The sequence below is a fragment of the Tachyglossus aculeatus genome, chromosome 12 (assembly GCF_015852505.1).
Source record: "Tachyglossus aculeatus isolate mTacAcu1 chromosome 12, mTacAcu1.pri, whole genome shotgun sequence".
NCBI classification, from domain to species: domain Eukaryota; kingdom Metazoa; phylum Chordata; class Mammalia; order Monotremata; family Tachyglossidae; genus Tachyglossus; species Tachyglossus aculeatus.
In genome coordinates, this window is record NC_052077.1 from 2,658,802 (window position 1) to 2,672,892 (window position 14,091).

A 14,091-nucleotide genomic window follows, 5' to 3' on the forward strand; every position below is an offset into this window, starting at 1 on the left:
TCTATCCTCCCTTCATTAAGAGGAGATCAAATCACAGCTGCACTGGGCTGCGAATCCTCCTAAGTTTTCATCTGGCCACCTCAACCCACACTGAAAGCCCTGGGGCATTGCCAGGACTACTCTTTCTGGAAAATGGCCTTTAATTCTTCCTCTGCCCAGGCAACTGGAGAAAGACAGATGAACCATCAGATGGGTTCCAAGCTTCCGTTGAGTCCAAAATCTTCAGAAATTGGAGGAAAATAAGATCGGTCCCTTCACAGTATCCACTGGTGTACATTAGAGAGGAGCAGGGAGGGGAAGAGAAATGGAAGAGGAGATGGAGATGGAAGATAGGCAGACTAAAGAGAGAAAAGGAATAGTGAGAAAAAAAGGAGAGTGAGGAATGAAGGGGAATGAAAGGGAAAGAAAAGGAGTGGGGATAGAGAGAGCGATAATCAGCATTTAGAAGAAATCAGCGTTAGTCACATTGCACTGACACAGCATGATTTGTAAAGTGTGAGACATTTGAGTGAATTGCGTATCTATGCAGGTCTGGATTGTGTTTTTCAAGGTTAAAAAAACAGGATTGGATTATTTTGATATATTTAGTGATACACGGTTATTTGTGTAACATCATGATTCACATGCCTAATAGAAAATCTTGCATTTTTCAAGTATTCTTCCCAGCAAGGGAAGTCATCGGCGTGGCCCCTGTCATTCTCATTCAGGAGAAAAAGCCAGCAATGTTTCCCATTTATTAGTGTGGGCATTTCGTCATTTTTCCCAGTAATTATGGAGGCACAGGATTGAGTCACAGATATGTGAGGATCTGTTTCGATTGTCTGGCTCATCCACATTGTGCAAAAAACTATAACTGAAAAGGTATCACTGAAAAAGGACTGTAATTCCTGTTCTGCTTGGAGGCTGCTTTGTGAGACAGGGAGACAGGCAGAGAGAGCGGAGGTGGAAAGAGTGCCGCTGAATGCCAATAAAGACAGCTTTCTGCTTTCGTGGGGAGTTTCCTTCTTGAATGGATGTTCATTGTGTATATCCCAAGAAGGCGTCTCTACCCGTGGCAGTGCTTAGGGGAGAAAAAATGAGTCATTTCTGGGGTTGAAGATTCATTCATTCATTCATTCAATCATATTTATTGAGCGCTTACTGTGTGCAGAGCATGAACGTAGGCTGAGAGTACACAGAATATTTCACTTATTGCTAGGTGGGTAGGGCTTGCCAATGTGTTTTATGGACATGTGAAAAGGTCACATGGTGGTGGTGGTGGTAATGATGGTGGGGGGTAAGGAGTGCCCAGGCACCAGCAGCTTTTCCGAATTCCCAGCTGGCAGGCCGTCAAAACCACAAGGACATAGCTAAGAGCAGAGGGACCAGGGAAATCTGAACAGAAACGGACCACCACGATCATCTGCAGGGCAAATGATAACATGTACGGCCTCGGTACTTGAAGCCGGTCATCGCGTACATTTCTCCTCGTGAGATAATAATTGCATTTGCTAAAAGCTGCATTAAGTGCTGGACTAGATACGAGAGAAGCAGCGTGGCTCAATGGAAACAGCCCGGGCTTTGGAGTCAGGCGTCGTGGGTTTAAACCCCGGCTCTGCCAGTTGTCAGCTGTGGGACTTTGGGCAAGTCACTTCAATCAATCAATCAATCAATCAATCAATCGTATTTATTGAACGCTTACTATGTGCAGAGCACTGTACTAAGCGCTTGGGAAGTACAGATTGGCAACACATAGAGACAGTCCCTACCCAACAGTGGGCTCACAGTCTAAAAGGGGGAGACAGAGAACAGAACCAAACATACCAACAAAATAAACTTCACTTCTCTGGGCCTCAGTTTCCTCATCTGTAAAATGGGGATTAAGACTGTGAGCCCCCCGTGGGACAACCTGATCACCTTGTAACCTCCCCAGCGCTTAGAACACTGCTTTGCACATAGTAAGCGCTTAACAAATGCCATTATCATTATTATTATTATTATTATTGGGTACAGCCCCTGCCCACGTGGAGCTCACAGTCTAAGAGGGAGGGAGAACAAATATCATCATCATCATCAATCGTATTTATTGAGCGCTTACTATGTGCAGAGCACTGTACTAAGCGCTTGGGAAGTACAAATTGGCAACATATAGAGACAGTCCCTACCCAACAGTGGGCTCACAGTCTAAAAGGGGGAGACAGAGAACAAAACCAAACATACTAACAAAATAAAATAAATAGAATAGATATGTACAAATAAAATAAATAAATAAATAGAGTAATAAATATGTACAAACATATATACATATATACAGGTGCTGTGGGGAAGGGAAGAAGGTTATCCTCATTCTTACAGATAATATTAACCATTGTGGAACATGCTGACTGCTTACTATGTGCCAAGCACTGTAGTAAGTATCAATAAATACGACTGATGCGATTAAGTATCAATAAATACGATTGAATGAATGAAGTGCTGGGAGTCAGAGGTCATGGGTTCAAATCCCGGCTCCGCCAGCTGTCAGCTGTGTGACTTTGGGCAAGTCACTTCACTTCTCTGGGCCTCAGTTACCTCATCTGTAAAATGGGGATTAAAACTGTGAGCCCCCTGTGGGACAACCTGATCACCTTATAACCTCCCCAGCGCTCAGAACAGTGCTTTGCACATAGTAAGCACTTAACAAATACCATCATTATTATTATTGTTATTATTATAGATAAAAGATGATCAGTTCAGATGCAAAGCCTGTCCCACATAACAGTCTAAGTAGGAGGGAGAACATGTACTGGATCTCCATTTTACATATGAGGAAACTGGGGCACAGAGACGTTAAGTAACTTGCCCAGGGTCACCCAGCAAGCAAGCATCAGAGCAGGATTAGAATCCAGATCTTCTGATCCCCGGTCCTGTGATCTTTCCACCAGACCACGCTACTCCAAAGCAGAAATAACAGTTGGAAGGTGTGACCTGAGGTTTTCCCTCTTACCCACCTGCTCTCTTCTCCAACTCCACCCTGGGTTCATTCATTCATTCAGTCGTATTTATTGAGCGCTTACTGTGTGCAGAGCACTGTACTAAGCGCTTGGGAAGTACAAGCTGGCAACATATAGAGACGGTCCCTACCCAACAGTGGGCTCACAGTCTAGAAAATTTGGGTTGCAAATGTTCTAACTCCACATCCTCCGGGTCCCTCCCCCACCTCTGATCCCAGGCTCAGGCCTTTCCCTCTGCATGGAATTCCGTCAAGTGACAGAGGGTATTCCTCCTTGACTTTACAGTCTTCCTAAAAAAACCTCTCCTCCAAAGAGCGGTCCCTAGCCCATCTCCTACATTCTTCTTCCTATCACCCCCATCAATCACCTTAGCGCTCAGGTAGGTGGGTCTTTCTATTTATTCTTTTATCTATTTAATTGGGTGGGAGGTTAATGGTAATAATAATAATGATGATGGCATTTATTAAGCGCTTACTATGTACAAGGCACTGTTCTAAGCGCTGGGGAGGTTACAAGGTGATCTGGTTGTCCCACGGGGGGGGTCTCACAGTTTTCATCCCCATTTTACAGATGAGGAAACTGAGGCCCAGAGAAGTGAAGTGCCCAAAGTCACACAGCTGACAAGTGGTGGAGCCAGGATTTGAACCCATGACCTCTGACTCCAGAGCCCGGGCTCTTTTCCACTGAGCCACGCTGCTTCTCTGTGCTAAGAACTGTTCCAAGTGCTGAGGTAGATACATTCATTCATTCAATCGTATTTATTGAGTGCTTACTCGGCGCAGAGCGCAGTAGATTGAATATAATAATAACGATGGCATTTATTAAGCGCTTACTATGTGCAAAGCGCTGTTCTAAGCGCTGGATAGACATGCTCTCTCAGGATTTTGTAAGAAGAGGCAGAGATTAAAATAAATTACACCTAGGGGGAAGCGGTGGAGTTCAAAGATACGAACGTAAATGCCGCAGAGGCGGAAGGGAGGCATTCCAAAGGGCTCAGGTCACACAGAAGTGACAAAATGGCAGTTGGGGTAGGGGGGAGATGAGAGATCATTCACGGAAGGCCTTCTGGAGGAGGTGTGAGTACAGAAGGGCCTTGAAGATGGGGAGAGGAGTATATTGTAGAGTAGCTGCGTGGCTCAGTGGAAAGAGCACGGGCTTTGGAGTCAGCGGTTATGGGTTCGAATCCCGGCTCTGCCAAGTGTCAGCTGTTTGAGCAAATCACTTAACTTCTCTGAGCCTCAGTTCCCTCATCTTAAAAGGAGGATTAAGACTGCAAGCCCACCATGAGACAACCTGATCTCCTTGTAACCTCCCCAGCACTTAAAACAGTGCTTTGCACATAGCAAGCGCTTAATAAATGCCATGATTATTATTATCATTATTGTCAGATGTGAAGGGGGAGGAACATACAGGCAGGAGGAAGTGGGTGAGCAAGAGGTCGATGGCAAAAGGGATGAGACAGAGGCCCAGTTAGCTGTCTGGCCCTAAAGGAATGAAGAGTGAAGCACGGCCTAGTGGATGAAGCATGGGCCTGGGAGAGAGAAGGTGTGTGACTTGGGCAAGTCACTTCACTTCTCTGGGCCTCAGTTACCTCATCTGTAAAATGGGGGTGAAGATTGTGAGCCCCACCTGGGACAACCTGATAAACTTGTATCTCCGCCCCACGCTTAGAACAGTGCTTGGCACATAGTAAGCGCTTAACAAATACCATCATCATCATCGTCATCTGTGAAATGGAGATTGAGACTGTGAGCCCCACATGGGACAGGGACTGTGTCCAACTCGATTTGCTTGTATCCACATCAGTGCTTAGTACAGTGCCTGGCACATAATAAGCACTTAATAAATACCTTTATTATTAAGAGAAGCAGCATGACTCAGTGGAAAGACCCCGGGCTTGGGAGTCAGAGGTCTTGGGTTCGAATCCAGGCTCCATCACTTGTCAGCTGTGTGACCTTGAGCAAGTCACTTAACTTCTCTGTGCCTCAGTTCCCTCATCTGTAAAATGGGGATTAAGACTGTGAGCCCCACGAGGGACAACCTTGATCACCTTGTATCCCCTCCAGTGCTTAGAACAGTGCTTGGCACAGAGTAAGTGCTTAACAAACACCACCATTAATGAATGAATGAATTAATTAAGAGTAACGGCTCATCTCGTCAGTCAGTTACAAATTTATCAAGCGCTTACTGTGTGCAGAGCACTGTACTAAGCACTCGGGAGAGTACAATACACAACCCAATTGTCAGCTGTGTGACTTTGGACAAGTCACTTCACTTCTCTGTGCCTCAGTTACCTCATCTGTAAAATGGGGATTAAGACGGTAAGCCCCACGTGGGACAACCTGATCACCTCCCCAGCACTTAAAACAGTGCTTTGCACATAGTAAGTGCTTAATAAAATGCCATTATCATTATTATTAATAATACAACTATATAAACAGACACATACCTTGCCCACAGGGGCTCATGAGGCTCACAGTCTTGATCCCCATTTTACAGATGAGGTAGCTGAGACCCAGAGAAGTGAAGTGACTCATCCAAGGTCACAGAGCAGACAGGTGGCAGAGCCGGGATCAGAACCCACGTCCTTTAGACGCCCAGGCCTGTGTTCTATCCTTTAGGCCACACTGCTTCTCTGGTCTAAGTTACACAGCCCAAATCATATCCTTAAAACATTGCTCTGTTCACATATCTCCCTTCCTCCAAAGCCTCCTCTGGATTACCACAGCATCTCCTTCTCCATCACACAAAAACTCCAGAGCTTTAGCTTCAACGCTCCCCACTTGGTAATGAATCAATTGTATTTATTGAGTGCTTACTGTGTGCAGAGAACAGGACTAAGTGTTCGGGAGAGTATAATGCGGCAGAGAGTTGGTAGATGTGTTCCTTGCCCACAATAAATTTACAGTCTAGAGGGGCAGGTGGACATTAATATAAATGGAGAATTTATAATGCATATCTTATTCTCTCCTTCTTAAAAATCTCCAATCGTCACTTGCTGCTGCCCATCCACTGCTCTTTGGTCCTCCCAACCCAAATTCAGTGGAATTTATTCAGTGGAATTTATTGTGTGCAGACCATTGTACTAAGTGCTTTAAGGAATACGATCCAGTTGGCAGACACAATCCCTCCCCACCAGGAGTTTAAAATCTAGTGGAGAAGACAGACATTAAACCTTTTCACTGTCCCTTTGCACTGTCACCTGACTGCATCTGATTTCTTTTTCATGCCCTCCTTCCCAGCCTGGATTCCTTCCCCTTCCAGATCCGACATTTCCTGATTCACATACTTCTCCCGGGTCACACCCTGAGTTTAGTTCTTTTATTCATTCATCCCATCATATTCCAACAATGGGCGGAGAGCCGGGGACATAGAGTTGGGGGGCAGGGACGAGTGGGGCCGGGTCCCAGGGGAGCAGGGAGCCAAGGAGCAAGGAAAAGAGAGCAGAGGGCAGAATGACAGAGAGCAGAGAGTAGAGAGGCTGAAGAGAAGAGGGTGAAGAGCGGAGGGGAAGGGGACAGAGAGCGGAGGAGAAGACGGCAGAGAACTGCAGGACAGAAGGATGAGGGCAGAGAAATAAGGGCAGAGAGTTTAGAGGAAAAGAGCAGAGCTGAGGAGCAGAGAGCTGGGAACTGGGGGGCAAAGAGCTTAGACTCGGCGGGTCAGAGAGCAGAGAGGTGGAGGGGAAAGCCGAATGCTGGGGGGTCAGAGATTAGAGAGTTGGCGGGCCGCAGAGATTAGAGAGATGGGAGGCAGAGTGGCTGAGAAGTTAACAGAAAGATCAGGGGCTTGGGAGTCGGTGGCCATGGGTTCTAATTCCGGCTCCGCCACTTGTCGGCTGTGTGACTTTGGGCCAGTCACTTCACTTCTCTGGGCCTCGGTTACCGCATCTGCAAAATGGGGATTAAGACTGTGAGCCCCGTGTTCATTCATTCATTCATTCAATCGCATTTATTGAGCACTTATTGGGTGCAGAGCACTGTACTAAGCGCTTGGGAAGTCCAAGTTGGCAACATCTAGAGACGGTCCCTACCCAACAGAGGGCTCACAGTCTAGACAGACAACAAAACAAAACATATTAACAAAATAAAATAAATAGAATAAATACGTACAAATAAAATAAATAAATAGAGTAATAAATACGTACAAACATATATACATATATACAGGTGCTGTGGGGAGGGGAAGGAGGCAAGGCAGGGGGATGGGGAAGGGGAGGATGGAGAGGAGGGGAAGGAGGGGGAGAACCCATGTGGGACAACCTGATCACATAGTATCTACCCTAGCGCTTAGGACAGTGCTTGGCACATAGTAAGCGCTTAACAAACACCAACCTTATTATTATTACAGAGCAGAGGCTAGGGGAAAGAGAGCAGAGGAGCAGAGAGCAGCAGTGAGAGGAAAGCTGAGGAGCAGAGGGCAAAGAACTGAGGGCCAGAGAGCTGAGATCACATGTCCAGGAGTCAGAGGATCTGGATTTTAATCCCAGCTCCACCCCTCGCCTGCTGTGTGACCTTGGGCAAGTCACTTAACTTCTCCGTGATGATAATTGTGATCTTTGTTAAGCACTTAGTATGTACCAAGCACTGTACTAAGTCCTGGGGAAGATACAAAATAATCGAGTCCCACATGGTGCTCAAATACCAAGTAGCGGGGAGAACACATATTGAATCCCTATTTTGTAGATGAGGGAACTGAGTCACAGAGACCTTAAATAACTTGCCCAGGTCTCACCCAGCAGGGAAGTGGGGGAGCAGGATTAGAACTCTCATCCTCTGATCTCGAGGCCCACGTTCATTTCTAACAAAATGGTATTTTCGAGCCCTCAGACATCTCTTATTGCTGAAATGACGGTGCTTTTTCAAAGTCACGCCTCGGGACGTGGAAAGTTCTGATTTCTCTGTTACGCCAATAAATTGACAATGGAAAACTTGAGTCAGAATGTTATTGGATGGAGGCAGCACCAACACAAAGTCCTGATGAATAGACTTATTTAATAGGATTCAAGGGCGGCCTCTCCCTGAAATTCATTGTATCCATCTCAGTTTAGTCAATTTTCTGTCCCTAATTACATCTTGAACCAACCCGCATTCACTAGAGCCGTCGTCCTTCACGACTAAGGAAAAGAAGCCCAGTTACGTTACCGTGGAAACGGAATCACGTCTTCCTGGCAGAGACCTCCGTTTACCTGAACTATTATTAAAGCAGAATACGTGGGTAGGACTGAAGGGGGAAATGAAACATTGTCTCCTGACACAGTACTTGGTCTTGGGACAGTGAAAGGGGGGCTTGGGCATCTAGAACAGTGCTTGGCACGTAGTAAGTGCTTAACAAATACCATTATTATTATTATTATTATTATTTTAACTCCAGTTTTAGCTGCAGTGGAATTTTAATTTCAACGACCGGATGTAATTTGAGAGTGTGTCATCCTCGGAGCAGAGTATGAATTTACTCTATAAACAGCCTGGCCTAGTGGAAAGAGCATGGGCCAGGGATTCAGAGTATCACGTTCTAATCTCAGCGCCCCCGTTTGCAGTTGAGCAAGTCACTTAACTTCTCTGCGCCTCAGTTTCTTCATCTGTAAAATTCATTCAGTCGTATTTAGTGAGCGCTTACTGTGTGCAGAGCACTGTACTAAGCACTTGGGAAGTACAAATCGGCAACATGTAGGGACGGTCCCTACCCAACAACGGGCTCACAGTCTAGAAATGGGGATTCAATCCCCACTCTTCCTCCTACTTAGACTGTAAAACTCACATTGGGCAGGGCCCGTGTCTTAGTACAGTGCTTAGAGCAGTGCTTGACACATAGCAAGTGCTTAACAAATACCACAATTATTATTAGTAGCAGTACTAATAGTGAGGCCACTGTTTTCTTCAACTGAGCATGCTGTGATTTCCCATTGCTCTCACTGCTTAACCCCAGAACCTCTTGATAATTGCTCTGCCTCCCAGCCCCTGGGGTGAGATGAGGAGTTATTTATGTTCCTAAATCCCTGAAGTTTCAGGCTAACAGTACCATAAATCTAGCCACAACCAATCTCCTGGGTTGGAGGGAAAATGGGACTGTCCTAGATTGGATATAAATGTGAAGTAGAGGAAAAACCTCCAGAAGTGCTTAGTACAGTGGTCTGCACACAGAAAGCGCTCAATAAATACGATTGAATGAAGCCAAGACTGAAGGATGTCAGTGTAGCGGAACTCATGTTGGCTGGGGTGAGACAAGGACAGAACGCAGCAGAGATTGTGTGGGATTTTAGGCAGGAGGGGAAGGAGGAAAACTAAAAAGGAACAGGAGTGAGAGATTAATTCATTCTTTCTCTCTCTTTTTCTTCCTTTCTTTATCTCTTTCTTTCTCTTTCCCTCTCTCTCTCATCTTTCTCCCACTTCTCCCATCTTTCCAAGCCCCTCCCAACTCAGGAGAGAAAGCCGGGACTTTCTTGCTAATTGGAGTGTGGACAATCCGGTCAGTCTTCCTGAGGTTCCCTAGGCAGGGAATGTGTACTTAGTACAGGGCTCTGCACAGAGTAAGCGCTCAATAAATATGAGTAATTCCTTGAAGCTTTGCTCCAATTAGAGAAGGCATCTCCTGGAATCTCGAGAAGCAGCACGGCCCAGTGGATAGAACAGGGGGCTGGGAGTCAGGAGGACCTGGGTTCGAATTCCTGCTCCACCACTTGTCTGCTGTGTGACCTTGGGCAAGTTTGGTTTTGTTGTCTGTCTCCCCCTTCTAGACTGTGAGCCCGTTGTTGGGTAGGGATTGTCTCTGTCTGTTGCTGAATTGTACTTTCCAAGCACTTAGTATGGTGCTCTGCACATAGTAAGTGCTCAATAAATATGAATGAATGAATAATGGACTTTCCCAAGTACTTAGGACGGTTCTCTGAACCTAGTAAGCGCTCAATAAATAAAACTGAACAAATGAATGAATCTCCTCCAGGAACCCTTGCCTAACTAATCTCTCATCCCCTCGACTCTATTTTCCTTTCCTACCTCACTTATCCATTTAGTCCCACCCCTTAAGCGCTTCTCTACTCACTCTTTCCCCACCTTCACAGCACTTATTATTATTCAACCAAGCAATCAATCATATTTATTGAGTGCTTACTCTGTGCAGAGCACTGTACTAAGCACTTGGGAGAGTACAATATAACAGAGTTGGTAGACACGTTCCCTGCCCATGACTCACAGTCTAGAGGGAGAGACAAACGTTAATATCAATAAATAAATTACAGATATGTACATAAGTGTTGTGGGGCTGAGGGAGGGATGAATTAAAGCTAGCAATTCCAAGTGCTCTACTGTTTATTATTATTATTATTATATTAAGAGCTTACAGTGTCAAGCACTGTTCTAAGTGTTAGGGTAGTTACAAATTAATCCGGTTGGACCACCTGTCCTATATGGGACTCCCACTCGAAGCCTTATGCTTGGCTGTTTCCCCTGTCGGTAATTAATTTCAATATCTCCCCCCGACTAGACTGCTCCTCGAGGGAAAGGATGTCAACTAACTATATTGTGTTAGTTGACATCCAGACCGCTCTGCACCCATTTAAGCAGTCAATAAATATCATTGTTGATTGTCTGATTAAACAATAGGTCACGGCGGAAATAGCGATTCCAGTTCTGGTTCTCAGTTCTGTAAGAAAGCTCCCAAACCCCTGGGCCTCAAATGTATTGCACAAATATCCTCGGACATACTCGGAAAAAGCATCATCGTGAGGACGAACGGCGAGATGGAATTGCCCAAAACCCCAATCTTCTCCTGCCGTGCATCTCGTCAGCTCTCTGACAGACTGATGAATCTACCTGATGAAAACAGCATTTCTAATCTGCGGGTGGAGGATGGGAGGGTCAATCATACCGGGTAGATTTTTTCCCTCCCTGACGGAAAGCAAAGACGAAGCCCACCTTTTAACACTTGTCTGGCACTGTCGGATAGTAAAACTGACCGTGAGGCACCGGTCTGTGGGGTTTGAGGAGGTTTTTGTTTCTGTTTTGTGTTTACCAGGGGAAGTCTTCTTGCAGATTAGAGGACAGCTGGAAGACATCTACAAAATCTACTGTTATCAACACGATGAAGCGCACACAATGCTAGAGTCCTATGAAAAGGAGGAAGAACTGAAGCAACATTTGAGACACTGTGTACAATCCTTAAAGTAAGGCCTTTTCAAATGATGATTTCCATCCGCTATAGCCCGGCCTGGCAGGGAACGTTTTAAATGGATGTAGATAAAAGACCCCCTATAAATCCTGTTTTTTATGAGACTTGCCGGGAGCTCCTTTTGTGAAAAATCGTCAAGCCAGGAACTGTGATTACATTTGTGTGTGTGTGTGTGTGTGTGTGTGTGTGTGTGGTTTAAGGGCCGCTAAAAATAGCACCACAAAAGGTCTCCAATTTGCCTCTCAGAGCTCCTTGGAGGCTGGGAAATGGGATTTATAAAAGGGAAGACCCCCCCCCACCAATCCCTTCCTCTTCACCCCTGGCTATCCCTCAAGTGCTTAGTACGGCGTTCTGCACATGGTAATCGCTCAGTAGATACGATAGAATGAACAAGTGAATGAATAAAAAGGGGTCGGGTCAGAGTGGAGTTGCATCTCTGTGTGGGTTTAGGAGAGCCTGGCGGGACTTCTGCTGGTCAGACCCCCAGTTGGAAGAGGAAAGGGGATGGGGTCCCTGAAAAGAGAGGGGTGGGGTCCCCAGGGCTGAGGAGGAGGTAGAAGAGTCGACGGTGGCAGTGACTTAATCTCAGCCCGTCCTCCACTAGTCCAAATCCCCTGTTTTTCCTTCCATGGCTGCCCCCCTTTCCTTCCATGGCTGCCCCCCTCCTGCTGGGGTTGGGATTGTAAACTCAGCGTGGGCAGGGAATGTGTCTGTTTCTTGTTATATAGTACTCTCCCAAGAGTTTAGTACGGTGCTTTGCACACAGTAAGCGCTCAATAAATACGAGTGAATGAATGAAGCCAGGGCCGGGGGAGAGGGGCAGGCAGGGAGAGAAGTGGAGGGAAGAAACAGGTCTGTGACTTGGATTTTAGGTGGGGATCAGGGGTAAGGAAGAGCAGGTGAATGAGGAAAGGGAGGATTGGATGAAGGAAAGGAGAAAGAAGCAGGGAATGGTGCTTACTATGTTCCAGTCACTGTTTTAAGCACTGGGGCAGATACAAGATAATCAGCGGGGACAAGATCCCTTTCCCACATCATTTTCCAGATGAGGGAACTGAAGCACAGAGAGGTGAAGTGACTTGCCCAGGGTCACACAGTAGACAGGTGGAGGAGCCAGGACTAGAATCCAGCGCTTAGAACAGTGCTTTGCACATATTAAGTGCTTAATAAATGCCATTATTAACCCATGACCTTCTGAGTCACCGATTTGTGCTCTATCCACTATGCCAAGCTACTTCTCCTCTTACTGTGTGCCCAGTATTGGGGAGCGTACACTAGGACTGTAGAACGGATGCATTTCTTCTAGACTGTGAGCCCATTGTAGGGTAGGGACCGTCTCTATATGTTGCCGACTTGTACTTCCCAAGCACTTAGTACAGTGCTCTCCACACAGTAAGCGCTCAATAAATACGATTGAATGAATGATTGAATGAATGGTGGGAAAGGAAGGGAGAGCAATTCTATCCCTTCCAACCAGGATGGAATCATTCAGGTTGAGCTAAAGAGGGACCAACCTCTTTAGGAAATCCAAAGCAGCTGATTCCAGGGGTGGGAAATACGTCTGAGGCACGGCTGGACAGTATTTATCGAGTATTTGACGTGAGTCTCTCTTGCCTCCGACCCCTCGCCCATATCCTGCCTCTGGCCAGGAACTACCTCCCCGTCCATAAACTTCACGCCACCACCCTCTACACCTTCAATGCCTTATTAATAATAATAATAATAATGTCATTTATTAAGCACTTACTATGCGCAAAACACTGTTCTAAGCACTGGGGAGGTTACCAGGTGATCAGGTTGTCCCACGGGGGGCTCACAGTCTTAATCTGCATTTTACAGATGAGGTAACTGAGGCACAGAGAAGTGAAGTGACTTGCCCAAAGTCACCCAGCTGACAATTGGCGGAGCTGGGATTTGAACCCACAACCTCCGACTCCAAAGCCCGGGCTCTTTCCACTGAGCCACGCTGCCTCTCCTATTAAGGTCACGTCTCCTCCAGGAGGCCTTCCCTGATAAAGCCCTCTTTTCTCCGACTCCCTTTTCCCCTTTTCTTCCACACACTAGGATCTCTACCCTTGGGTCACTTGGTATTCACCCCACTCTCAGCCCCACAACACTTATACCTTAACTGCATTCACCCTGCCGGAAAGGCTCCTGCCTAGCTATACAACAAACACCTGGATGTTGTTTGCTGTTTTTCCATGTTTTGTTGTTGCTTTCCCTCCAGTTTTCACAAGGAAGCAGAAACAACCCTCCGCCGCCCCGATCCTTACTAAACCACTCTGAGCATCATTATCCAATCATGGCTCGTGAGGGCTAGGGTGAGGGCTTATGACAGAGCCCATTGTCTAATTTTTTTGCTTGGGGAAGAGAGAGCGAAGACTTTAAATTAAAATAACCCCCAATAAGCTCACTCTGCCGTCCTTTACCCCAGTTTAAACAGGGAGTTAACGACCTCACCTCATGGAAAACGTCTTCTAGCGGAATCCCAGGCCAGGACAGTCTCCAGAACAGGGAATGTTACTGCCGAATGAACAGGCTATATGTAAAAAAAAAAACCCTCTGTACCGGTCTGATTGTCAGCTGTCAAGAGAATCAATCAATCAATCGTATTTATTGAGCACTTACTGTGTGCAGAGCATTGTACTAAGCGCTTGGGAGAACTTCATGAAAGGAGAGAGCGAGAAAAACTAAAGCATGCAAAGGAGTTAGTTTGTCTGCATCACCTGGAGACATTCTGGGGGGAGAGAAGGGTGGTCTCCCCTGCCAGTAATGGAAGAGCCCCGTCCCCCTCTGGGCAAAGTGATGACTCTGGGGAAGCCTCAGTTTGTTATATTGCTTTGACTCCTGCTGATGGTGGGTTCCCTGTTCATTCATTCAATCGTATTTATTGAGCGCTTATTGTGTGCAGAGCACTGTACTAAGCGCTTGGGAAGTCCAAGTCGGCAACATA

The 14,091-nt window shown here is 46.3% G+C and overlaps 1 protein-coding gene across 1 annotated transcript in view; it reads left to right on the forward strand.

The window, feature by feature from the left end:
• ARHGEF38 (Rho guanine nucleotide exchange factor 38) overlaps window positions 1–14,091 on the forward strand; it is a 107,740-nt gene that overhangs the window by 47,092 nt on the left and 46,557 nt on the right. Inside the window, exon 4 of the mRNA XM_038755249.1 lies at window positions 10,986–11,133. Within this exon, the coding sequence (XP_038611177.1) occupies window positions 10,986–11,133 (148 nt within the window). The remainder of the gene's footprint in view (window positions 1–10,985; window positions 11,134–14,091) is intronic.